Raw genomic sequence first — 26,670 nt, 5'->3', positions numbered from 1 at the left:
TTTTAATTACTACTCCGCTACATATATTTGACAGTTTTAACAACTTTTAGGTTGATGATTTTACACAGAGGGAAATATAACAATCATTTAAACAACAATAAATAGTTAAAGAGTAGTTATATCTGGGTTTTCTGTAGACTGCACATTTAAATGACAATTTAAAGTCCAAATATGTAAAACCAATGGTGGGAATTAACTAAGCACATTTCACTTGACAGTGAATATTTCCATTTAATGCTACTTTATATATCCATCCCACTATATTGCAAAGGGAAATGTTGTACTTTTTACTCCATTAAATTTATTTGACAGTTTCAGATACTTTTAAGGTGAAGATTTTTCACTATGGATAATATAGCAGTCCTTTAAACCACAGAGTCTAGTTAGTAAGACATTCCCCCTCATTTTAACAACATTTAAAGTCCAAAGATGCAAAACTGGTGGTGGAAAGTAACCAAGTACATTCATTCAAGTATTGTACTGTACTGTAACTTTAAGGAACTTGTGCTTTACTTCAGCGTTTCCAATTTATGCTAACATTATATGGAGAAATTTTGTACTCCGTTACATTTATTTGACAGTTTTAGTTACTTTTAAGATGAATATTTTACACAATCAGGCATTAAACTACAGTAAATCATTAAGAAGACATTTAAACAACTATCTGAAGTTCAGATATGTAAAACTACCCCCTATCCCCTCCGTTTAATTCCCTCAACTCTCCAGATTTGTGGATTTGATAATACTTCTAGTCCTTTACTACATGAGTCAGAGCCTTGTTGCTGGCATAAAATAGCTTTAGATTGTTGCATTGATCATTTTAAACCCACAAGTGTAAGTGGGCACTGACCTTTATTCAGGTTTGTACCGTCTGTACTGAAATCAATTGCAGAAAAGCTTAAAAAAAAAAAAAAAAAAAAACTAGCTTGAAACCTGGAGAAGAGAATCTGCAATGATTTCAGTAATATGGTTTCTTAAATCCAGCCTTGCATCTTTAGCAGTAAGTAGGAATTTTTCAATTGTAGTCTTAAATATTATACATTATTCATTTTGTGTCAAAATAACATAAGCACAAATGTTCATATTTGTATTTTATTTTTTGCTTTGCTACAAAAAAAAACAGTCCCAGCAATATTTTGTATGACCTGATTAAAAAAACTACTACAGTTAAGTACAAAATGAAATATACCAAAACTACCCAATGCTACCCAGAAAAAAATAGGCAATATTATAAAATGAAATGTCTTGAAATCTACGACTACAAAAAAAGTTAGAAAAGGTTACTTAAAAAGAAGGCAAGTATCCACCACAAAATGTGCCACTTTACCACAATCAGTTTGCACGTCTTTCCTCGAATATAAAGTAATGCGAATATTTTACAATAAGTTAACGCAGGCACGTCTCCCTACGACTACAGCAAAACCAGGTACCAGTCAAATGTATGACATAAAAATACACTTTACTGTTTTTTTGTTTTTTTTTCTCCTTTTTTGGCAACAATTTCACACGTCACACAGGAAAATCAATCGGCGGAAAACTTCTGGGTAGCAACATTTTTGGTTTCTTGAGAACAATATAACGTTCTGTGTCCACAAACAACAATCTGTATGAGCTTCACAGACTTACATCCTCTATACCATGTATTCAAATCATATAAATATATATGAACAAAAATATACTGAAACTATTTTAATACAAAAAAAGGATTAATGCCAAATGGAAGCTTACGATATAAACTTCAATAACTTAAAAAAAAGTGAAGAAGGGAATACTTTCATACTTCTCTGAAACATGATATTTTAGCCCTAAGCTCCTTAATACTAAGGCTTTTGCACTTCTTTTTTTTATTCTTCTTGATCATACAGCACTGGAAAAACCGCACTCACACCTTTAGTGCCAAGAATGCATCAAGTATAAATATTAAGAAAACACCTGTACAGTACCCATTTATGTCAAAACTACAAAATAAGTTAGTGTCAGGCAACTGTACAGATTATTTACAGTTGAAATACAAAGGAAAGTATTTGCACAAGGAGCTGATTATGTAAATGTGACCTTGACAGAATAATTGCAGGTTTTCGGCTACAGATTTGATGCAGCTGGAAAGCCTTTGTGCATGCATGTAGGAAATTTGATTTTTTTTAGCAGCTTCACCGGCTACTTTTGAAATAAACTTGAGTCAGAAATGATGATTGGCTACCTGCCAAAATAACAGATTTAAGGTTAAAAAACATTTTAATGGTTGCCCTGACACCGCAGACAGATTTGGTAAGGCTGCTAGAATGTATGAAATTAATCGGCGGCACTTTTGCCCTGAAATGATAAATTAAAAATCACAGTCATGGTGGTTTGGAGTGAGCGTTTCAGCACAGTTAGAAGCCTGGAGGTGGCGAGGACAGATAGACACATTCATTTCAGCAGCAGCCGCATCCCTTCGGCACGTTGTAGGAAAAGGAGTGTGTACGAACGGGAATGGATGAGGAAGAGGCAGCACCTGTTACAGCAGGCGCCCAGTAAACATTTCAGTCTCACGCAGAGACGAGAGGGAGTCGAGGGTTTGGGTGGAAAGAAGGTGATGGGAAGCTATTTGGTACAGGAGAGGTACAGATTTGTGTTTGTCTGCTTGTGTGTCATTGTCAGTCCACGTCGCTGAGGTCGCTGACTGGCTCGTCCTGCACTATGCTCAGGTGGTTCATGGCACGGCTGAAGGCGATCTGGACCGCCTTGCGAATGCTGGATGTGCGTCCTTCCATCATTTTGATCTTGTCTATGGTCTTGTCTATCCCCAGAGGAACCATCTTGGATCTAGGAAGCCACTGCCTGTGGGGACAAAACGACACTTGGGTTACATCACTGGAATAGTAGCTATGGGTTGGATGTTTTCCTGTGATTCTTTCCAGGAAATATCACTCTTTCTAGAGGAAAAAAATGAAATCATTGCCATATTTCTATCATAAAATGGTATTTATTCATCATTTAGGCTAGAAAAGACAAATGCCAGCCACACAAAATTCATCATAGTGCAAAAAACAACTGCAAGAAACTACTACAGCTTCAGTTTTACTTCACTTCTTTTTCTGTTATATCAGTGTTTTAACCTCTAACTTGAGCATTTGGCACAAACAACTGATTGGAAGTGTTAATGAGGAGTTGTTTTAATTACAAATTTATTTTTCTAGGTAATAAATTGATCCTTTAGTCTGTAAAATGTCAGGGAAAAAAAGTGAACTAATTACCACAACTTTGCAGAGCTCAAATGTCATAAAACTGCTTGTTTTGTTTAAGATTAATCTGAAATATATTCAATTAGCAATTACATTAAACTGAGAAAAGCATCAAATATTCAGTTGCAAAGTTGTAATCAGAAAATGTTTGACTTTTCTAAGTATAAACAGCTTTAATGATTACACAAGTATTAGAATTGTTGATGATTTCCTGTCAGTTGACTACTTAATTAACTGATTAATTGTTTCAACATGTTTGGAGAAGGTATCTGAACACACAAGCTAAACATCACAGGTTTCCTGCAGGCAAAACAAAACGCAAGTTAACCCCAGAAAACTGAGATGAAAATGCTTGGAAAGGAGAAGCTTCACCAGCAGTCCTGTTTACAATTTATTTAAATTATTTAACTACCCGTATTATTTATTGACATACTGACTGAGGGTTGAGTTGTCAACATTTTGTTCAGCTTTTACAAATGCCGATCCGATTTCTAGTTTCTACCGGGCTACAAAACGTGGTCTCAGTGTTGGAGTCCAGGTGAAATTTTCAAACGCCTCCTGAGGCAGAAGCCATTTGTTGTCTCCTGACAATTGATGTCCCGCAGCCACAAGAGAATAATGATCAGCTGACGGACAGGTTGACAGGTTTACCCTTGTAGAAGCCTGTGTCAGCTTAAATCACTGCACTCACCAGCTGCGTTTGTTGTCGAAGAAAAGGACGAGGTAGAGTTTCTCTTCGGCTTTGTACTGCATCTGCTCTCCAATGCGGAGCACGTCCATGGGGGGCATCGGGATGGAGACCCCGTTGTGCTGGCAGCCCACACGAGGCATGTGGGGGTCGATGATCTGCAGGGCAGCAGGGGAGGCGAGATGGGAAGTTACACATATGCTTACATGATTATCACACATCAGTGAAGCTTATAGCAAAACACATCTATACTGTCTGAAAACACGCACACATGCATGTAAACTACCAGTCTGTGGCAATGAGGTTCGTTCCCTCATTTGTCATAGCGTGCAAAGCTCACAGGTTTACAGTGAAATGCTGCCACCTAGAGGAAAAACGCTAAAAAGCAACCTAAAAGAACATTTTGTTTCATCCTGTGGGACCAAAGTGTCATAATCAGGTTTCAGTGTGTCCCAAACTCAAAAGGTGGCAACAAAACTTCAGACTGAATAGACTTTAGTCAGCGGTTGTCATACTTCTCTCTCTCAAAAACACTCACCAAGGCAGGGTAGGAAGGGTATCCACTACATTTGGCCCAAACTAGCTTTAGGGGTTCCAATGCAACTGTTGCAGCACTAGCGGGCATCCAAATATTGCTGTTGCCAACCTCTATGGAAGCGGGAACAACACCAAACATGTTATGTGTGGGTAGAAACACATTTCAAAAGCCATGCTGTCAGTGCAGGAGCACACAGCAGATCAGGGCGGGAAATTAACTTCAAGAGCCACAGTGAACGACAGATATTAAAATGTGCCTGCCACTTTTGGCATTTTATTAGCCAAATGTGAATTTCAGATTAGGAAAGAGTCTCCAGATGCTGACTTGTTACAAGCCACGGTGGCAGGAAGACCACAAAGACTCACTGGTCACTGCCAAAAGTCACAGGAATTTGGCCGGTAGCTCTTGTTGATTTCCAACCCTGCATTTATTGCATGTATGAATACCAGGTGTCTGCAAGTTATGTCAGGTTAAGCCATTATTACCAGTTGAACAGTCAGAAGGACTACACACTTGTCATAGCTGACAGATAATTTGAGAGGTTTTAAATGTGCAGGACATGCAGACATCTGGGAATATACACAACTACTTACTTTATTACTCACTGGTCATACTGAATAAAACAGGTTACAATAAATTGTTAATTGGCATTGGTGTAAATTTTGGCTGATATGCAAAAGAAAGTGAAGAAAATGCAGCTCAACAGCCTTATTGTAGGATTTAAATATATATTTTCGAATAACAATAATAACAATGTGGTGAGTTGTACTATTCTGAGGCCTTGTCCACATGTGCACAGGTATTTTTTAGAACCTTCCCTCTAGTGTTCTCAAAAAAGTCTGTCTATATGAAAGCACAAATTAAAAGGCAGTCAGTCAGTGGTGATATAACCTTTATCTTTAAGTCTGCCAATCAGAAACAATATAAAAACTTTCTGATTGCAGCAGGCTACCAACAATGGCCCAATCCCAATCTCTACCCTAAACCCTCACAACTGATATGACATGATAAGTGATTGACATGGTTTTTAAAAATGTTTCAAAGCCAGAACAACTGGGACACTTTACAATATAACTATCACATCACATCACCAAAACACATCTAACTATTGTGGATTTGCATTTTTAAATTTTTTTTTTTTTTTTTTTTTTTAACTTTCTTCAAAGCCAATACACTAAAAGGCAACTTTCATTGGACAAACAAATACATTTCTGGCTATAAATAACCACTGAGCTATGTGTTTGGGTTCTCCTTCCATGCTTCTTTGTCTAAAGTTTTGTTTTGTTTTTTCGAAATGCTGGTAATCCCAAGTTTGACATCACAGCAAAATAAAGTGTGGGTAATTCCATCTGGCACAGTCTGCAGAAACGCAGACTTGTGGAAAATGTACAAAAAAGGCTCAAAATGCCTGTAAGAAAGACCTCATGCATTTGACAACTTCACAATGGGACAGCTGTAGCACACTTCACCAGAATATGCCTCAAACTCTGTGACTACACTTAGTTTGGGCTGTGCACATCAAGGAAGGTAAAATCATAAATGTGGATTGATTCTGACATATCTGTTCCTCAGTGAGTGGGCTTTTATGTGTAAACATGTTTTAAAAAGTCCTGTTAGCATGGATAGCATGAGCACTGTTTTGGCAACGCCCAACGTTGCACAAAATCATATCATGTAAACAGAGATAATGGTGCAAAATGGGATTCTTTAATGCCAAAACTCCCTTTTCTTTGTCTATACGTCAACAATGCTAAGAAAGTTTCTGAAAATCTTTACCCTGGAGGGAGTTTTCCAGAAGGTCGCTCTGTTTGTGTGACAACAAAAAAGCCAGTATGCAAAGAAAAAGTTAAGTTTAAAAAACTACCTGTGTTCGTGTGGACCGGGCCTCCTTGGATTATTTAAAATTTCTTGTTCAGCTTTAAAACACTTCCCTCAATCGTTGCATCTTTTTCCAACTCATAATACCTCAATTTGAGGACTAATTGCAAAATGTGCTTATTTTACAACTATCAAAGCTAGTATTTATCTCAAAAATCAAGTAAAAAAGTACAAAATTTCTAATCTCATCAGTTTCTCTGTCAGAACAGTTGCCCCCCACCGATACATGCATGTGCATTATTTTGACAAAGTCGCCAAGTTACCGGCAGCGATTCGTGCAGCTTTTGCAAAATTCCCGGTTTCGATGCAGGCGATTAATTCGCTCTTATCATCCACAGTGTTTCTCCGGACCAAGGCAGGTTTCCCCTTACCACATTTTGGAAGACTGAGAATGGTGCTAAAAGAAAAACACAAACACCACAAAGTTAACTCAGGAATCTAAATATCTGGTGCTGTGATGGCTTGTTTTGACAACACAAGAGAGACAGAGCGACAATAAATTGCTTCTTCATTTGTACAGATTCTTAATTATAAAATGCCAATGTAAGTAATAGGGATAAACACTGATTCATTTGTGTCATGGATCACCTGGTACTTCCCGGCAGACTGCTACATGAGGAGATAGAGGACTCGGAGGCACAGCGTCGTCTTGGCTCCACAGGTCTACTGGTTCGACTGGTTTGTTCGAGCTGCTTCTCCTCCTCCACCTCCAGAAAACCACTTGACAAGCCTGAAAGAAGCCAGAACAGATATTCACAGCCAATTACAAAAATATAATATTCAGATCCAAGAGCTGCAATCTGAATCAGGGCCACTTCTGTCAAACGACAGTGATGAAGCATTGGCTTGTTCAGCCAATCTCCAATTTAATTAAAGCAAACAGATGCAACAGAGTAAACAAGTGTTCGGTGTTTCTTAATGCTGTACTTCTTGGAATTTGTCTGTGATGACTTGTAAGCAGTGTAACAGCTGACTGCAATGTTTGCACTGCCAGGTTCAGGTATTGGCAGTATACCTAAATACTACTGCAGTAATTTAATCAGAGTCTTGGAAAAATGCTATACGAATTCTCACGTATGAGAACAAAAAGTTGTACAGAAAATCAAGGAAATGCCTGACATTTTACAGCTGTAGCAGTTACTGAATGACTCGACATAAATAAATCTGAAATAAAGACAGCAGCACAAGCATGGCTACAAGTAGAGATAACTCTAAAATGTCACAGGTATGATACCATAAATAATAAAAAACAAAAAACAAAAGTTGAATTTCTTTGATTATTAGCTTTACAAACATTTTAAAATTCTTGAATCAACATGAATGAGATTTTTTACAAGTGCCAACAGTTATATGAATACGGGAAAGAAATGGTTACTCTGAGATTTCAAATCTGTTTCCATATTTATCTTCTATCCTCTGTCTATTTGTCTCTATTTGCCTGCAGTTCAGCCTACTTCGGCAGAAAAGTCGCAGAATTTTTGTCATGTGAATGTTGATCACAGCTACGTCACGAATAGCTTCACAGTTGTGGCAAGGAGCGCAGAATTTTTCATTTTTTACAGAATGTGTCAGCTGATTATTTTTCAAAGAGTCATGGAATAAGGTGATATAGAAGGAATATCACAATTTTCAAGCTTGTCAAGCTTTTCACAGCATTTCACAGACAAGAGGTTGAAAATCTAACAATTCTTCCTGTTTGTACAGTATCTATGATACATTATGTGGGATATCTTCCTACTTACATTTTTAATGTATATCCATACTTGATGCATGCTCTGTGAAACAACCTGCAGTTCAGCCGAGAAAGTCGCAGAATTTTTGTCATGTGACTGTTGGTCACAGCTGAGTCAGTAATTGTTTCTTGGTTGCGCCATAGAATATAATTTTTTTTGTGTTTAACAGAATATGATTACGACAAATGTTTAATTTTGGGTAATTTTCTAAATCTCATATTAGCTGCACTTTCAAGTGAATTTTGCACAGAACAATGTGTGTATTTAGTCTCCGATCACCTCTGCTGGAAGGCCGTTCATATGGAAATTCCAGAGGAGTGATTACAATGAGCAAAACCTGTTTCAGTGTGTATATGGTCAGTTGAGTTTTGTTTAAGACAAATGAAAACGGTGTGAACCTTATCTTTACGAATGTGTGTTTTGAGTAAGTTGCAACAGAACGTAGGTTGCTATTTTTAAGGCATGTAAAATAAAGCAATGCTGACGAAATATCCCAATTTTAGGCTTAGATTTGGTTGTTTTCTCCCAACAAACCCCACAGTCACACATCAATAGTTCAAGTTCCATCAAAAAATGCAACAATTCTCTTCTTTTTTTTTAACAGGTTCTGGCACTGATAAACTGGTGTCATTTAAGCAATTTAAAAAAAAATAACATGCTTTTAAAACCCACTTCAGGGAGTTAAAAGCCAGTGTTAATTTTCAGTATACTTTTCTTTCCTTACCAGTGTCAAGTCTTTTCACAGGAGACTCTCCCTCTTCTTCATGCTCTCCATCTCCGTCCTCCTCGCTGTCTCTGCTGCCACTGTGCTTCCTCTTCTTGCTGTGAAGTAGCGTCTCCAGTCTGGGTATGACCACCGACAGGAAGGATTTGGAGCCCAGCTGTGCTCCATCTTCATCTTCCTCCTCCTCCTCTTCGCCCTCTTTTCTGTCCGCTCCGTCGGATCCTTCATCTCCGCTCTTCGAGGGCTTGTGTGGACTGGAGGTCTTCGATTTGCGGAAGAGAACCGCGGTCCGGCGGTTAACCGTCCCCGTGGGCTGGGCGAGGGTCGACGTGGCCACAACGCTCACGTCTCCGTCCAGCAGAGCGTTCTGGAGGCTGTCGTGGGAGTGACCGTTGAGGCGTGTGGTGGAGGAGAACAGGTCTGGTATTTCCACGTCCAACTTGACTCGCTTGCTGTGAGCCTCGCAGTCTGGGGCGGCGTCGATGGGTTTGAGGGTGGGGGGTTCGGGATCTGTGTCTGAGTGGATGAGGGGAGGTATGGCGTCTGAGGGCTCCAGTTTAGGAGGAAGAGATTTATCTCCTGTGAAAAAGACGATAAAAGCACAAAAACAAACTGTTAATAGGTGTAAATTTTAAGATACAGCCAACGTTTATCATTTACTAAACTCTGACTAGTAAGTTTTAATGTTATTGTCGTTAGAGCAAAATTTTTTATCATTTTGTGTCACATTTTTCTTTTTTCTGGTTCCATTATCACTGGCATCTGCAGTTTTTACAATTCTATAGGTAGAAAATATAATCTCTTTTTTTAAATTCAAAAACAATTCAACTGTACTCCAATTATTAATGCGTGATTTTGGGTTTTGTTGGGAAAAACAACCAAATCTAAGCTTAAAATGTATCAAGATTTAATCAAAACTAATTTATTTTAGGTGTCTTGTTTAAAAATAAAACATCTGCAGTAACTAGATTGTGTAAAAAATATTTTTAAAAAAAAAGTGTGCTACTTGAGAGAAGCAATTTAGTGCTGTGATCAACAGTCTCATGACAAAAATGAAGTTTTGCATTGCCGCATATTACTGACAATAATGTCTGTAAGTTGGGTTTTTTTTAATAGAAAAAAATACATCCTACAGCCATTATTAACAATAATGTGCAGTGATGCCCACGCTTTTGCAGAAATGCTGACACTGTGTATTATCATATGACTTTTGTGTTTATCATATAAGCAACACAAAGCACTATTTAGCATACAGAGGCATTTTTATGAATAAGAAATGAAAGCAAAATGACTTTTGCCCCCCACAGCTCATTATAATTCCATCTTCACCAGACTTCATCTGACTCAGCAAAGTGTGCTGAGTGAGTTTAAGCAGGAGGAAGCCGCTGCAGTGACACAGTGTGATGCTACGCTCACGCTGCGTTATGACCATGTTTACAAATGTTTCCAGTAATCATAGCAGGTTAGTTTTTCGGAGATGCATTCAGGGATCAGTTCCAGAAGGAGACATGTGAATGTTTTCAGGATGAACCAAAAAGACATTTTCAGTATCACTTCTATGTAAACCTCAACTTGTTGCTGTCTGCTCCAGTGGTTTGGAATGAAGACTTCTAGTATCAGTAAACCTTTTGAGCAAGTTTGTGGTTTAGCTATCCTTTACAGCATATGGATCAATGCCGTGGAGATCTGTTGTTTTTTTTATTTAGTCCACCTGTGAAGCTTTTCCTACATGTGTGTACACTTGAAGCAAGAAAACTACCAATGATCTTTCTATTTCATCTCCAATCATCAGAGGCCTTCTGCTCAACCATCTCTGATCCACTTGAAACTTTTTTCATAAACTACTGATATGTAAAATATTGTCTGAAATTTTAGAATAGTACATCAAATACTTCCATTTTCCCAAGATTTTATTTTGTTTTTTTAAATTTAGATTGCTTGTCGACCCACTTTCAGCACATTTTTTCACACATTGAAATTTGATGCTCTGTTCTGATGGCAATATGTCAGGAATTTCAACTCACCCATAATCAGAGCGTATTTGATCTACTTGTCCAATATTGCAGATTCTGAATCAATAACAGTAAAAATTTTAGAATTTTATTTTTAATAGCTCCTGAAATATTTTAATTCAAGCATAGCCTTACATTTCTGTGTGTGAAAAAATGTGCGAAAACTGGGTCAATATTTCATGCTCGAAAAATCTCAGGCATAGTTGAGCAGAAATTGTTCTAAAAATCTGATGATTTGGGATGGAATGATGCTTTACTGACACATGACACTCTTACAGCCCAGTGAATTAGACAATAAACCTGCAGATTTTCCACTTAAAATGCATTTCTTGTTAAAATTATTAAGTGCCAGTCAAGAAATATGCTATTGGTGTGATAAATGTTCTGATGTGTGTGCTAAATATTTCTAAAAAATCTTGTTGGAAATTACCACCACTGCAAATAAGCCCATTAACATCCAATAGTTAGTGGTTATCAAATAACAACATGCTTGAGATGTTTTAGCAGACTTTACTATCTTCTCTTATATGTAGCTGTGGCAAAAATCTGCAGCATTTTTCAGCAAATTTTCCAAAAACATGAGACAGATGTGCACCTCTATTTTATAATAATTACATGTTACTGAAGCCAGATAATCAGACTTAATTTGCTCCGTGGGAAACAGTTTAGAAGATAATAATGTACATATCAATTCCATGTTTCAGACACTTTAGGAGCAGAGGACATCATGTGATTTTTATTCTCTGTGGGCTTGGGGTAAGCTTAAGGTCTGACCTGTGCTTCGGGATATTCAGAGCACATGATTCTCCTAACAATCCCAGAGACTGTTTACATGAAACCATACATACCCTCATCATCTGGGAATTGCCCATTGGGCTTCAGTCTCTCTTCTTTCGGTTTCCCCAGATCCGGGAGGGCGGCAGCTGATGAGGACGATGTTGATGCAGATGTGGGGGAAAGACAGTGATGGTGGGAGGGCAGGACTCTCTTCAGGCTCATTTCATTGCGCACATCGTTGATGGTCTTTTTGAGCAGCTTCATTCTCTTGCTGCGAGAGGGGCTGGACTTCATGGCACAGGTCAGGTCAAACTTCTCCAGTAGCTGCTGCAGCTGCTTGTCCAGAGACAGATGCCCCCGATTTGCTGGTACTAGTAAACGGTCCACTAAGGAGAGGAAACAGTAAAGGAATCAACATATTTGATGTATCTCAATCATCAAAGACGCTTGCATTTTTGCTCTTTCGCTTACCGTCCTCCCAAGAAAACGTCTTCGCTGCTTTGATTTCAGGAGCCTCAGCCAGGTGCATGCCGCTTTCTGAATCAAAGCCAATTTTCTCCACATCGCGTCGGGCCTTTCTCAGCAAGGCTCCACCCTGGTCTCGGAGTCGAACGGCAGCCCGGTAGAAATAAGTGTCCTTTGAGTTATATTTCATACAGTTATCAACAATGAGGTTAAAGTCACTCTCAAACTGCTCAAAGTTGTTGTAGGTTTGGGCGTCAATGCGCTGCCGCATGGTGGAGAAGTCCATTGGGTGCTTGATGTGGTCGAGGTAGTCAGGCACCTACAGGAAGAATCAGATATAATGAATAATTTTCAAATTACTCAAACCACTGTGAAGAAAAAAATGATTGAATACTGCATTTTAACTCAACAGTCTATTCATAAAATACAACAATATTATTACAGGTTGCTGAAACTTAGAAAACTCAATGAATCAAGCAACTAGCAGTACTTTAACGGGCTCTACAGTCAAAAGGTGACGCCCAACGTGGGGCTCGAACCCACGACCCTGAGATTAAGAGTCTCATGCTCTACCGACTGAGCTAGCCGGGCATGTTTCCACAAACACACCTCTTCTAAGTTGACCTTTATCTAAGATTACACATTCCACTTACCAGGAAGTCACATTATATTGCTCAACGCTGTCTACACAAGGGGGAGGACCTGTTATTTACAGCCTCAGTCACCACGATCACAACATGTGACTGGAGCAGGCAGCTGTCTGCCGGCTGCACTGTTTGCAGTGTGTTTGAGTGCACCTTTAAACAGACGAGAGGTGACTCATGCAAATGGAAAGGCTGTGGCATCACTGATTTGATGTCAACAGGCTCACACGGTGTGTTGTCCCAAGACACCCACAGACAATCTGCTACGGTCAAACACAAAAATAGTCTCAAATAAATAAATAGTTGTATGCCATTTCTCCATTTCTGATGCAGTTACCTGGCAATCTAGCAGAAGAACAGCTGTAACATAACTACTGTGTTGCTGCATGTTGACAAAAAGCAAGAGGAGGTGTTCATATATGAACCAGTAGGACCAGTCTGATCTATATCTACATGTTTTTTTTTTTTACAGTTCTTTCAAACAATGAACTTTGCAATTATGTAACCAATCAACTGCCTGGGTGCTCCCAGAGTTTAAAGATTTTCAGAAGATCAGGTTGAGAGTTATTTTATTATCCAGTCTAAAAGCAATTGGCATAATGCTACATGACTTATGCTATGTGGTTCTCCATTTGCTATTTCGATTGAACATCTCATTAGCCATGCGCTGCATTAAACTTGCTACAAACAAAATAGAGCCAGAAACACACTACATTTTCAACGTGCCCAATTAACAACAGCACCACAGATTGAATTGAAGTAAATCCACATAACAACCAGTTAAGAACAAAGACAATATGAGAGAAACCTGCTTCACTGTAACTCCTGTCTTTCTGTTTTGTAAGGCACACTGCTAATGCTAACTCCAAACATATCTGACTGAATAAAGAACTACTTCACAACACACTTTCATTGAACGAATTGCAGAGTGATGTTAAATAGACATTAGACCTTCTCAATATTTTCTTCACTTTTCTTTCTCAGCCTTCAAGCAGCTACCACTGCAGTCGCAACAAAATTGACACCCATTAATCAGAGCCGACAGCAAGCTGGCCAAAAGGTGTGAATGTAAGGTCCAAGTAGCCAAAGCTCCATCTGATGGATCAAATACTTTCACACTGAGAGTTAAGATCAATCTGTCAGTGTAACAAACATAATCTCTTACAAAACTACACTGCAGTACATGATTCCGTGTGGACAACCACAACAACAAAATAAGAGAAAGCTTGTGCTGTAGCTCACCTCAGTGACATCGACAGGCTGCGTGAAGATCCTGGCCTGGTCTTTCGCCTGGAGTTGGTCCAAAAGGGCTCTGAGCAAAATACTGAATGGTGTCAACTGTATCTCTAGAAGGGTCTCCTGTAATTTAATCTTCAAGACAGCACAGAAGAAAAGTGTCAGCGATTTACAGTTTTTCATTTATTTTGCGACACTGTTGTGGTAAAATTATTCCTACCTCTTCCCTTTTCAGCTTCTCCCTTTTGCGTATCAGCTCCAGCAGCAGTCGGGTCCTTTCCAGATCGTGTCGGAGGCGATGCCATTCCTTAAGCTGTTCCTTTAATGCCCTGCTTTCCTCCTCATTCTGCCTCTGATGATTAAATTCAAAGAAAAACACATCCATTAAAGAGCTGAACCGAATGGGAAATTATCATCTGACACAATACGCACTTGTTTCTTAACAAGAGAGTTCTTGTAATACTAAATTTCCACGCATCATTATCAAACAGAAGTATTAAAATGTTAACAAAACATGAAAATGCAAAGAGGTTAACAAAAGTGCAAAAATGGCTGTGTGCAAATAATTATAGTGTATATTTAAAAGTCTACAAACTACTAGAACTTGAGTAAAAAGCAAAATGAAGACTGAAAGCCTTCTGAGGTTGACTGACAGATGAACAAACCGGTTGTGCATTCTTCTGAGACTGCAGGCTTGTCTGAAGGCGTCTGATGAGGGGCAGCCCATTCCTGGACTGTCGTTTAAGCGTCCAGTAATTTAAGACCAGCTCCACAAAGGCTTTCTTCTTCTGCACCGACACCTGGTTCAGGATGGTTTGTAACCTGGAGCAGCAGGCAGACAGGTATTAGAGTGGAAAGAGTCAAGGTGAGACTACAGCACAAGTACAACAACTGGAAGAGAATTTTACTGTTTAAGTAGATGATAGAAAACAGACTGGGGGAATGAAGAGAGAAATGTCAAATTGAACAGCCAAAGATTATCACTGCAGTCAGAGAACATCTACTAGAGTTACAAAATCAAATTCTTCCAAACAAAGTTTTTCAACAACTAGAGTTCCTCTATGAAGACAGAAAAATCTTCCCTTACAACCGTATATGTCATCCAAGCAAACCAAATATTCCACTTCAATTAATATCAATTTTTCTCCATATACAAGATCCTGTGCATATCAGTATTTTTCTACTTATGGATAAACCAGTGCAACATAGGTCAAATCTGTGCAATATAAGTACTTCTTTATCAGTATTTCTACTCATGAATGAATCTGTACAATTGCATTGTTATGTGCAATATTAGCATTTCCACATCCAAAGGAATTTGAAAAATCTGAACTAGCACCTATGTATATTTTCTGCTTATTTTTATTTTTCTACTAATATTTCTTAAATTTTCCCACTTTCTGCGTTACTACTGTAACAATGCAAATTTCCCCCTGTAGGATTAACAAACAGTTATTCTATTGTATCATATCATATATCTTAACATAACTAGCAAATGTACCTGTGAGAAGGAAAAGTAGGCACAATAACATGGGCTTCAGCTTCACTTTCAACCTCAGGCTCAGGCTTCTTGCTCTTATTCTTCTTTTTCTGTTTTCCTTTCGACTGTCCTCTCCCCTTGTCCATTTTCTTACATAGTCCATTTTTGGGTTTTACATCATCATAGATGGTGAGCGGTCTCCGTACGCACCCGTTAGGTGTGTGAGCTCCACAGTAGGCTGTCTTTTTCACAGAGAAGGTGGGCTCTCCCGTTTCTGTCACCTCTTTGATTGGCTCCATCTTCATGAAGAGGCCAGCCTTTTGGGCACAGCTGACGTGGAAGGCGGTGTAACAGTTGGCTTTGTGGCACTGGATGCAGGCCCCCACACCTTTCTCCTTGCAGAGGTAGCAGGTGAGTTTCCAGCGGGCTGGAGGAATGTGGCTGATGCCGTCGATGGGTTCGATGAAGGTGGTGCTGGAGAAGCCGACCTCTGGGACCCAGAGAGCGCAAACTACGTGACCCCACCGGTCGTCGTCTGTCTTTTTCACTGCTCCGCCCTTATTCGGACAGAGGATGCAGTGTGCTGGTTGGGTGGGTGACTGGAGGCAATGTCTGCAATGCCACTGGCCCTCTGGGATGTAGGGCACGCCGTAACATTCTTGATGCACAGCTACGTTGCACATATCACAAAACAGGATTGCGTTGCTGTTGTGACACTCTCCATCCATACATATGCAGCAGACTGCATCCTCATCAATGGGAACCTGCTTTTCACTCCCTTGATCCAAACTCTCCAGGTAGAGCTCCTTCTCAAAGCGGTCAACGAGGAACTCAAAGACGTTGTGAGACACCTGACTGACCCCTTCACTTCGCCGTTTTTCATTGACCAACTCCAGCCAGGCGTAATCTTCCTCATCCATGTCGTATTCTGTCTCCTCATCCAGCTCTTCCTCTGTTTTTTCTGTGAATTTATAAAAGGCAGCTGGGCGTTTAGGAACGGCTGGAAGATTATACTCCACATTGCGGAATTTAGGCTCTGGAAGTTTCGGGCCAACATTCGCACTGGCTTGATGTCCGCCTCCATCTCCGTGACTAGTGATGCCCAGTGCAGCATTTCTCTTTTCCTGGTTGTTTTTCAGTCTGACTGACCTCAGGAGGACCTGCTGCTGAGGTTTCTCAGCATTCTCCTTATTGCTGGTGCACTCCATCATCTCCTGGACCATTGGGTCGTCATCCGAGATCACGTCCAGCTTGTCATATATGCTGAGCCGATGGATGCGGCCGTCGACCTCAAACTCCACCATGCGCTGCGCCTGGGCATAAGTCAAGATCTGCTTGTTGGGGGAGGGCTTGATGGGAGACGGCGGCCTCTGCGGCAGCGCGACCCGGTGCTGCCGAGCTTTCTTCTTCATCTTGATGCTCCGTGTTGCTGCGGAGACAGAAAATGAACAAGGGACAGTTAGAGATGTGCATGTAATTATGGGGATCTAGTATATTAATCCAAAGGGAGAGAAAGATGCATTCACGAAAGAGTTCAGGAAAGACCATCGTAATTTACTGATTGAGATTTTATGATATAATTCATCGATGTTTATGGCCAACACACAACTTCCACCTTTCACGGCAGAAAACATTCAAACAACAATGCAACTGATAAAGCCAAAATTTTGTCTAAAAGTATAAAATACCTAAATCGCATGAAACAGAACTACAAAAACAATGTGTAACCTGCAAGTCAAAAAACAAATAGTGAGGCACTCATCCACACTTTTGCATGTTATTAACTTTGTGTCCTCTCTCTGCAGGTATTTCTGGTTCTGGAGCTGCACAGGTTTTAGCTCCAGCTACAGGTCCCACCAGTTGGTCCAGTGTTCCTCTGGTTAGCTGTCTGTCTGTCGATGCTGTCCTTTCCTACTTCCCTTTAACCCTCACCCCAACCAGTTGGGACAAATGGTTGCCCTCCCTAACTCTAGTTCTGCTGGAGATCTCTTTTTAAAAGGGCTGTCAATATACTTGCTCAAAGCGACACTTTGGATTAATTTTACAGTTTTGCAGAGCCTGATTTTTAAATCACTCAAACTAATCTCGATAAGTAATAAATCTTTGGGTTATTGGCCTTACAATTTAATCTAGTAAGCAAAATTTGTATTTTAAATAATTTTGCAAGGTTTATAGCTATATATTTAATATACTGCAGTAAAATCCCATCATAAATCACACTACGGGGTCTTAACTCTAATATCTAAACTTGTTTTAAAAAGTCAGAAGCTTAGTTGTCATTATTATAATATAAGATACGATAAGATGAGCTAAGGTAAGACATAATAAATCCCACAGTGGGCAAATTTGAAGTGTTACAGCAGCAAAAGGGATAATGCAAACATGTAGGGAACATCAGTTAAAAAAAAAACTAAACAAAAAAAAAATCAATCTGTACTGGTTCATCAATATGTGGATATTCAGATTGTACAAATTCCTCTGTCTATGGAAAGTAAAAATATTGCACATATCAACAGGACTGCAGATTCTTTCATGAGTAGAAATACTGATACCGAAGTACTAATATTGCACATATTGTATGTATATTGCAATGATTTGTAAATAAGTAGAAAAATACTGACACTGCACAGATTCTTGTATATGCAGAAAAATGCATATTGAACATAGCTTTGGAATGGTGCAAAGCAGCAATATAACTAAATTTTGAGGGCACTCTCAGTGCGAAATAGAAGAAAATGTCTATGAAGATGTTGCAAAAAGTACAAAAAGTCTTTCAAAGAAACCCTGAAGAAAGTCTACAAGAAAACATTCTCTTTAAAAGACATTCTCAAAAGTTAGTTATTAGGTTAATTCCCAGTTTGTTTCTCTCCTGGAAAGCATGATTTTACCTTAAATGTGCCATTCAAATAACAGTGATTATTTGACTTGATATTTTCACAACTGACAGCATCTATGACAAATAATTGTTAGGATAATGTACCCGTTTCACATCATCAAATTAGATCTTCTGATTAAAAGCAACGTTCTAAGATAAGATAATCCTTTATTAATGCCACACTGGGGAAATTTGCAGTGTTACAACAGAAGTGGAGAACTACTAATATTGCACAGAGTTTTCAAATGTTCAAAACAAATATATAATGCAGTGCAAGGCAGCAATGCAACCAGATTTTGAAGTAAGTAGATGAGTAAACTGTGGGCAAAACACAAAGTCTATGACGATCTTGCAAAAAGTACAAATGGTCTACAAGAAAACATTCTCAAAATTAGTTGTTCAGTAATTTTCTCAGATAGAAAGTACTTTGGCTCAACAGTGGCTGTTTTAAATGCCCTATATAAATTACAGTAACTTGACTAGATATCTGTATACCTGTTTCACGCTGACAAATAAGCACTACTAATTAAAAGCAACGTCCTCGTGCAAAACATAGATAAACTTAGTGGTCTGAAAGCATTGCACAGTTTCTTATTAAGTTCCAGCTGATCACAGGGCTGTGACTGAGTCCAAACAGAGAGCAGCTATGTTGTGAACTGAGACGTAGCAGTCAGTTACAGTTTACGTTACAGTTTTATCAATGAGCCGAGGCATTTAAACGGGGTGGGAGGCGGCCACACGGGGCATTTTAAACATGACTGCGCAGGAGTTCACACTTCCCCATTTGGTGCAAGGATGCAAATGCGTTTTTTTCCACTCAAGACCCCCTATCAAAGTAGCCAAGGTGCTAACAATAACATTAGCGAGCTAGCTAGCTAGCAAGCTAGCAAGAACAGCTAACCGCCCCCTTAACGAAGCAAACGGCGTCCGACAAAACAACGTTAAGTCACACTGAAAATTAAACATTAAAACGTGCATATACGTTGAGTGTCTTTTCGGTTTTGAAGCGCAAAATAGAGAAAAGCGAATAAAAGCAAAAGCGCCTACCTCGGATTCACTTTTGCTATCCGAAGAAGACGGTAGCTAGCCAGCAGCCTTACAAAGCAATGGCGACTCGGCCTGCTAAGTGGCTCTAATTCCGAGCGCTGTGTTCTCATCCAACGGGCGATTCTGGGGGTCTTTTCAGCTGGTAATAAAAGAGAAGAGAGGCCTGCTTGGTGCCTGCGGCGTTTCGATGTTGAATTCTGCGGAGAAGACACAGTTATTGTCTTTGTGGGCCATTCATACGCTCGCTAGCCACAGTCGACCAGAGGCAAATAGCGGCAGCAGCAGCAGCAGTACTACGGACGGATCATCCCCCAACACAACAATGCGTTTCGGCAGACAACTCCCACCCGCACGCACCGCTCTACGTGTGACGCTGGAGGTCATGTCGGTGGTGAGTCGGGAGGTTTCGCACAAAAGCCCATCTGTCACACAATCAATGCGTTGCCTTTTGTCGAGCTACACGCAGACAAAGCTGGGAACAAAGCGGGGAGCAGCGGCACAGTGCGTGTTTTTTGACTCCGCACACCCGGAGACTCGGGTCATGAGGCGGTGGATGGGAGCTGGAAACCGGCCTGCGGTGCTGCTGCTCTGTGGAGCTCCAGCATGTTTGATTCAGCAGCTGGTCAGTCACAGTGAACAACAACAACAGACCACTGATATGCCCCACCCTACTGACCAACAAGTGAGCATCTCTGCCAAAAAAAAAAAAAAAAAAAAATGCAAACAGGAATCTGAATGTTCCTGTTTGCTCTGCTGTGTTTACAAGAAACTTTCTGCAAAAACTAACATCCAGTCAATACAAACTCAAGTTCAGTGATATCCATATTAGATGAGATTTATTGACCCCAAAGGAAACTCTTGTACTAGATATTGCTCATAAAAGAGAAAAAAGGAACACAGTGACTAGAATACGTTACTAAAAGTATAATTAAAAACGTAAGGATTAATACTGGCAATAATTAAGTAGTAAAGTAATATTACACATGATAATGAAATATTGCACATGAAAATGATTTATTACATACGATAGTGAATTATTACACACTGTAATAAATATGTACATCATAATGACTTATTGTGCATAGAATTAAAATATTGCACATAAAATTAAACTGTTGCACATGGCAAAGAATTATTTCACAATATAATGTTATTAATTAACATATAAATAAAATAATAAACATGGAACTCAAATAGTACACATAATAATGAATTATTACACGTGATAATGAAGTATTGTACACTATATTTAAATGCTGGAAATGAAATTAAAATGTTGCAAAATATTAGTAATGAAATATTTAACACAAAATTGAAATATTGCACATGACAATAAAATATTATGCATGAAATTGAAATAATGCACAAGAAAATAAAATATTGCATGTAAAATTGAAATATTACAATATTATGAAACTGAAACTTTGCATAAAAATACTGGAAAAGCAGTATTTCAAATGACACTATAATAGGTCCGTGTACGGATCTGGTAATTGGAGTTTCCGTTCTGAAACGGGTATTGAAAAACAGAAAACGAGTGGTTATTTGATTTTCGTTTTAAAATAAAAAAATTAAAATTGAAATACAAGGCGTTTTTCCTTTTCATGATCAAAAAGGGATGTACGAAATTTTAAAAATGCTTTGATTTTCATTTTATATTTAGAATAACAAGAAAGTAAAATCAGTAAGAGACAGAAACGAAAAAAGGTCCGTTTTTTCATTTTCTGAGACCGGAAGTGGTCGTCAGCAAGTGTGGAGCCAAACGACAACAAGATTCTCAGAGGGCGGAGCCAGGGAGCAGCGATTGGTCAGACTGACTGAGAGCCAGAGAGCAGCGATTGGTCAGACCATAGATAACATAGAAGACAGCGCGCTAGCGTATCTAGTCTATTTATATCTATGGTCGGCACGTCTGGTAGCATCTCTGGCTGCTGTTGACCTTGTTTTTGGAGTAAAACACGGTAAGAAGATAAACACTTCTAACCAGTAGCGTTGTTTTGTTGTATGTTAAGTCAGCGACTTGTGGAGAGTTGTGTTTTGTTGTGTTTGAGCAGTTGGTCCGGACGCGTTAGCTAGCTAAGCGGCTAAGTTAGCTAGCGGGCTAATTAACACAGGTGGCTAACTTATCGCTGAACACCTGTGTTAGTTGCTGCCACAGCTGTCCTCATTATTAGAATGACCTTCTCAACCTGTATTTCTCTGCTGTGTATTTTAGCTTTTAAAAAAGTTATTTTACTTTAAGGTTAACTGAAACCCGTTCAGCTGCACTGAAGTTTAACATTGAGCTGGTTTGAATTAAACTGCGCTTAACTTAACATTGCGCAACATTACCTCTCTGAATCTCCATAATTTCATTAAATTCCTTCTCTCTTCCACTGCTCAAGTTCAATCCAGTATATAAAATGACATTAATAGTGAATAAACTAACAACCAGCCATTGTATTTATTTATTTACTGCATGTATTTGTAGTAGAAACATGAGTTGAAACATCCTACTTTTGGATCTAGAACTGCACAGAGCCGTTCATTTTCAGTCACCTGACGAGTTAAACTCCCTTTTTATGTGAGGTTGAAGCAGAAAGGTCTGAGTTAACAAAGAAAGTTGTTTATAATTTTGCGATACCCGTTTATCTCTGACTGAGGCTTAGTTTTTGTTGAGCTGATTTACACGTAGAAACTTTGTTCAGGAAAACTTATCAGTAGCTCAGGAGTACAGGCTGCTTTTTACACAACCTTGTAACAGAGTGTCTGTCAATGCTTTCAGCAGAATTTAGAAACACAACACTTCCAAACAGATATTTTGAGGCTGTGGGGTGAACGTTTGAGAGTATATCAGTGTGTTTGTTTGTGGTCTTTCTGGTTCTAGGTGGAAGCTGAATTAGTGAGGATGACTCCTGCTCCTGTCATCTCTAAGCTCCTCACACATCTTTACCTGCACGGAGGAAAATCATCTCCTGTAGAATGCAGGTATGTTTGTCATTATTATAAAAAGATGTTGCCTGGTGACCTGTCAGAAACCCATTATACAGAGGTAAGCCAAAATAATGTTTACACACATCAGGAAAAGAAAAACTTGCATAAATATTTCAATACCAAATTTATTCAGACATCACGAGATTAATAAAAGTTATCTTTGGCCTCTACAATTACAAGAGGTGCTCAAAGTGGTGGCCACTGGCTTCCAGACATTTCTGTTGTGTTGTAGACGTCACTTGTTGATGCTCCATTCATGAGGGTAGCGCCATCTGTTGGGAAAACATCGTACAACAGGACACAGAGTTATCGTGATTTGATCAAACTTAGAAAGAGGAATCTATATGTATAGAAGTACTTATACAAATGAAATATTTATAAAAGTTTTTCTTTTCCTGATGTGTGTACATTATTTTGGCTGACTCTGAACTTAATGAGAACAAAACTGTCATTTAATTGTTGCTCTTAAAGCTTCTTTAGTGAAAACCAGCTGGTGTTCTGCTTTGAAACAAACTGCTGTTGAGGTCTGTGTTTTTAGGTTTAACCCCACAGTTTCTGAATGAACTGATAGTTTTTTTTTCCTGATCAATGTGGACGTTATAATTGATGGTAACATTTACTGATCATATAATCAGCATGACAATATAACAGTATAACATTCTGACCACCTGACTAATACTGTGTTGGTCCCTTTATGCTGCTGAAACTCCTCTGACCCAGTGGTTCATCAGAACCTCTGGTTTATATATATATATTGATTTCTGTCTTTTCTCCTGTCATCCAGATGTTCAGAGGGAGCTGATGCCACATCTGGTTCAGCTGATGGAAAGTCTTGAAGTTCTCTGACTGGCCTCGACTGTAGATGGTCGTCTCACTGGATTTAAGGTTCAGATGGTCAGTAACAAACTCCACCAATGAGCCAACAGGGAAGCTTTAGGTTTATTAAATGTTGCTATGAAGGTATCGCTGTTTTTCTTTGTGAATGCAATGTGCTCCAACTGAAACTTGAATTAGAACTTAGAAGTAAATCCTTCCATCTGAAAGGATTTAGTTGAATTAATAACCTCATAATATTCTAGTTTTTATTCCAGTCTTGGTTGGAAATAGAATCTCTGTATTGATTCAGGTAAAAACTGAACTTCACAGCATGTTGGAGCAAAACAACCAGATGAAAACTGTGATGGTGTTGGATTGTCAGACCGTAATGTTGCAGCTCAAAGCAGCTTTTCTAGCTCAGTTCATTCTGACATTCAGCTATGAATCAACACAGCAGATGGTGATCCATGCTGTGGAAGTCTCACATCTCCTGATTTAATGGAGCTGCTTTGCACTTTTCCATCCATTATCAATACACTGCTTAATCCTCATTAGGGTCATTGGGGGGGGCTGGAGTCCTATCCCAGCTGACTCGGGTGAAGGCAGGGGACACCCTAGACAGGTCGCCAGTCTGTCGCAGGGCTACATACAGAGACAAACAATCACTCTCGTATTCACACCTACGGGCAATTTAGAATAATCAATTAACCTCAGCATATTTTTGGACTGTGGGAGGAAGCCGGAGTACCCGGAGAAAACCCACGCATGCACAGGGAGAACATGCAAACTCCATGCAGAAAGATCCCGGGAAAGCCGGGACGCGAACCAGGGACCTTCTTGCTGCAAGGCGAAAGTGCTAACCACTACGCCACTGTGCAGCCCGCTTTGCACTTTTTACACTGTCTATTCACCAACACTTTATTTAATAAAAGTCCCATCTAGTTTTTATGAGGAATGTGATGTTTTAATTTCTCTGTGAATAACTGCAGTCTAATGCAACAGCTGGAGTTGTAACATCTGTCCTGATATTGATCATGAAGTATTGATCACAATACTTATGGTTAGCAGTCATCCCTGAAGTTTTACATTAAAATCTTTACTTGTGTTGTGAACTTTGGTAAGAAGCAGAAACGTTAGCGTTGCCATGGATACATGAGTGTTAAATTCTGTCCATGTTTCCATTTTGGGAAATGCAGTCCAGTTCCAGAATGTAGAGGAATTTAGTCTCAATCACAGACAACAAATATTATCTGGAAGTCCGGTTATTGTTGTTTATCAGCACAATACAAAAAGATTAATGTTAGAAATATTCCAGTTAAGACTCTAGAATATCATGATTTATGAAAATTTACCTCAATAATATGAATGTTCAGGTTAAGATTGTACAGTGATATTTATTATGTAAGTTTAGCTGATTGAAGTTTATGACTCTGCACTAAAATATTATTTAAATTGACATCATTATTATAATATTTAGGGTCAGACCCTACAGTATTGAGATTAAAAAAATCAAATGTTCTATAAAATGTAAATACACTGAACTCATTTAGAGATATTTAAGTGAGACTCTACAATATTATTTGACACCAATCTATCTAAATCAAAATTTTAATAATTTTCACGCCAAACATTTACTGGACTGATTTAAATATTAAAATCACTCCTTTCTAATCCTCTGCTGTACGTTCAAACCTGAGGCCTTAAATAGAAACACACAAGTATCTGTTTGAAGAAACTTCTGTAGAGTCCTGGTTCCAGAACATGATGATAGAATTATAGACAAACTTTAACAAAAGCTGCCTGAGAGTTTACAGGTTTTTATGTTGGATTTCTTCAGTAATTTAATGAGCGTTATCAGCAATAATCAAGTGTTCATTTCATGAACTTAATTTCCTAAAACTTCCAGAATTGGAGCTCATATCTTTGGCAGCTGTAAAGTTTCTGCTCCTTCAAAGTTCACAACACAATGAATGAATTCCTAAAACACTCTAAATGCTGGAGAGCGTTTGTGATGCTGAAGCAGTGACCAGTTTTTCTGTTTCTTCTCTGGAGATGCACAATGAGGGACGTCTGCAGAGACTGAGAAAGAGTCTCACCACATCCTGACATGAGGAAAAAGACTTTATTGAAGACTACAATGAGAAAAACTATCCAGACAGCAGACGGCTGCATTCAAGGTGAGCTCTGAACATTTGATCTGGAACAGGAATTCAATCACGGCAGCATGAGCTTCATTTCAGTCTGTAGCTGCTGAATTCATGGATGAATCATCTGGCACTAGAGAGGAAGACCATCAAACATCCACGTCAGCTGGTGGAGATCCAAGAGTCTCACCAAACAAACAACCTACAGAGTGAAGACCTCAAATCTGATTGGACGGCCTCCTATTCAGCCACATGTGTGAACAAATGCCTCTAAGTTGATTTGTTTTCTAAAATAAATCTAGTTTGAGTCCTAATCTATGCCTGTGTGTTTGCTTCTTTACACCGCTGTTAACAGTTTAGGCTGTTAGATTGTTCCAGATAAGACAAGTACAAGATTCTTCAGAGCCGTTCTACCATGAGCCTGACAGGAAGAACTCCAACAGCTACTGAATGTTCCTGTGGTTCCCTCAAGGCTACAGGAGGAGCCCTACGAGGACGAGCCGGTCCACCTGATGGCGGCCAGTCACTGTGGTTCAAAGCCAACACCGACTACGTGGACTTCTACTGGACCACACGGAGGCCTTCAAACCGGACCAACAAGTTCAGCGACTCCCCGACTCGTGGGTCTGAGGATGCCGCCGAGCCTCGGTCCAGCCGGCCTCCTGTCTGTGGGTGTTTGAGTGCTGAGAGGTTTGTGGATGCATGTGAACGTGTCTGTGTTGAAACAGCAGCTTTTGACTCAGTAACGCCGGGAAAAACCAAGAGCTCCTTTATTTGTGACTTCCACTAAAAAAACTGATGAAAATAAGTTTGCCAGGGTTCTGACTGATAACAGATTATTAAATAATGATAATAATCGTTTAAATATTCCTTTAAACAATCCTTTTAGGTCTACATTTCCTTTACACTGACTTCTTGGTATATGTACAAGTATTTTGGGTGGAATATACCATTAAGCCCAGTGTTCAAGGGTTCTTCTGGGAATATACCATTAAACCAACCTTTTAGGTAAATGTTCCAGGATGTTGAGTAGAATATACCATCAGATCAACCTTTTAGGTCTACATTGGAAGATTTTAGAGTAGAATATTACTCCAAACCATCCTTTAGGTCTACATTTAAGGTGGAATACTCCTTTACACCAAGATTTTTTGGTCTGCATTGAAGGATTTTAGGTGGAATATTCCTTTGAACAAACTTTTTAAGTTTATGTTCAAGGATGTTGGGTGGAATATACCATCAGACCAACCTCCAAGGTCTACAGTAGTGAATTTTAGATGGAATATACTATTAAACTCACCTTTTAGGTCTACATTGGAGGATTTTAGGTGGAATTTTCTTCCAAACCGTCTTTTAGTCTACATTTAAGGATGTTTAGGATGGTATATTCTTCCGAACCAACTTCTCAGGTCTACA

The 26,670-nt window shown here is 39.2% G+C and overlaps 1 protein-coding gene, 1 long non-coding RNA gene and 1 other non-coding gene across 5 annotated transcripts; 1 reads left to right on the top strand and 2 right to left on the bottom strand.

The window, feature by feature from the left end:
* Nucleotides 1–1,078: 1,078 nt before the first annotated feature.
* On the bottom strand, nt 1,079–19,872 carry brd1a (bromodomain containing 1a). 3 transcript variants are annotated; one of them, XM_035946259.2, is made up of 13 exons: nt 19,322–19,867; nt 15,421–16,828; nt 14,573–14,741; nt 14,140–14,271; nt 13,926–14,054; nt 12,046–12,358; nt 11,646–11,960; nt 8,786–9,364; nt 6,917–7,058; nt 6,592–6,725; nt 4,451–4,560; nt 3,916–4,070; nt 1,079–2,820 (listed from the first exon to the last, which is right to left on the bottom strand). In XM_035946259.2, the coding sequence occupies exons 2-13, from the start codon at nt 16,809–16,811 to the stop codon at nt 2,637–2,639; spliced, it is 3,753 nt and encodes a 1,250-aa protein (XP_035802152.1). In that variant the 5' UTR covers nt 16,812–16,828; nt 19,322–19,867; the 3' UTR covers nt 1,079–2,636. The 3 variants fall into 3 exon arrangements, with proteins under 3 accessions (XP_035802152.1, XP_023121656.1, XP_035802153.1); XM_023265888.3 differs by having other exon boundaries at nt 14,585–14,741; nt 19,322–19,866; XM_035946260.2 differs by lacking the exon at nt 4,451–4,560 and having other exon boundaries at nt 2,666–2,820; nt 19,322–19,872.
* On the bottom strand, nt 12,558–12,630 carry trnak-cuu (transfer RNA lysine (anticodon CUU)). The gene has a single exon. It is a non-coding gene; the product is annotated as a tRNA-Lys (tRNA).
* A 2,552-nt stretch (nt 19,873–22,424) lies between the features above and the next one.
* Nucleotides 22,425–25,568, top strand: LOC129347854 (uncharacterized). Its single transcript, XR_008600143.1, has 2 exons — nt 22,425–23,188; nt 25,163–25,568. It is a non-coding gene; the product is annotated as an uncharacterized LOC129347854 (long non-coding RNA).
* The last annotated feature ends 1,102 nt before the right edge of the window (nt 25,569–26,670 follow it).

This window comes from Amphiprion ocellaris, chromosome 21 (genome assembly GCF_022539595.1).
Source record: "Amphiprion ocellaris isolate individual 3 ecotype Okinawa chromosome 21, ASM2253959v1, whole genome shotgun sequence".
Lineage (NCBI taxonomy): Eukaryota > Metazoa > Chordata > Actinopteri > Pomacentridae > Amphiprion > Amphiprion ocellaris.
This window is presented reverse-complemented; position numbering and strand designations above follow the sequence as displayed.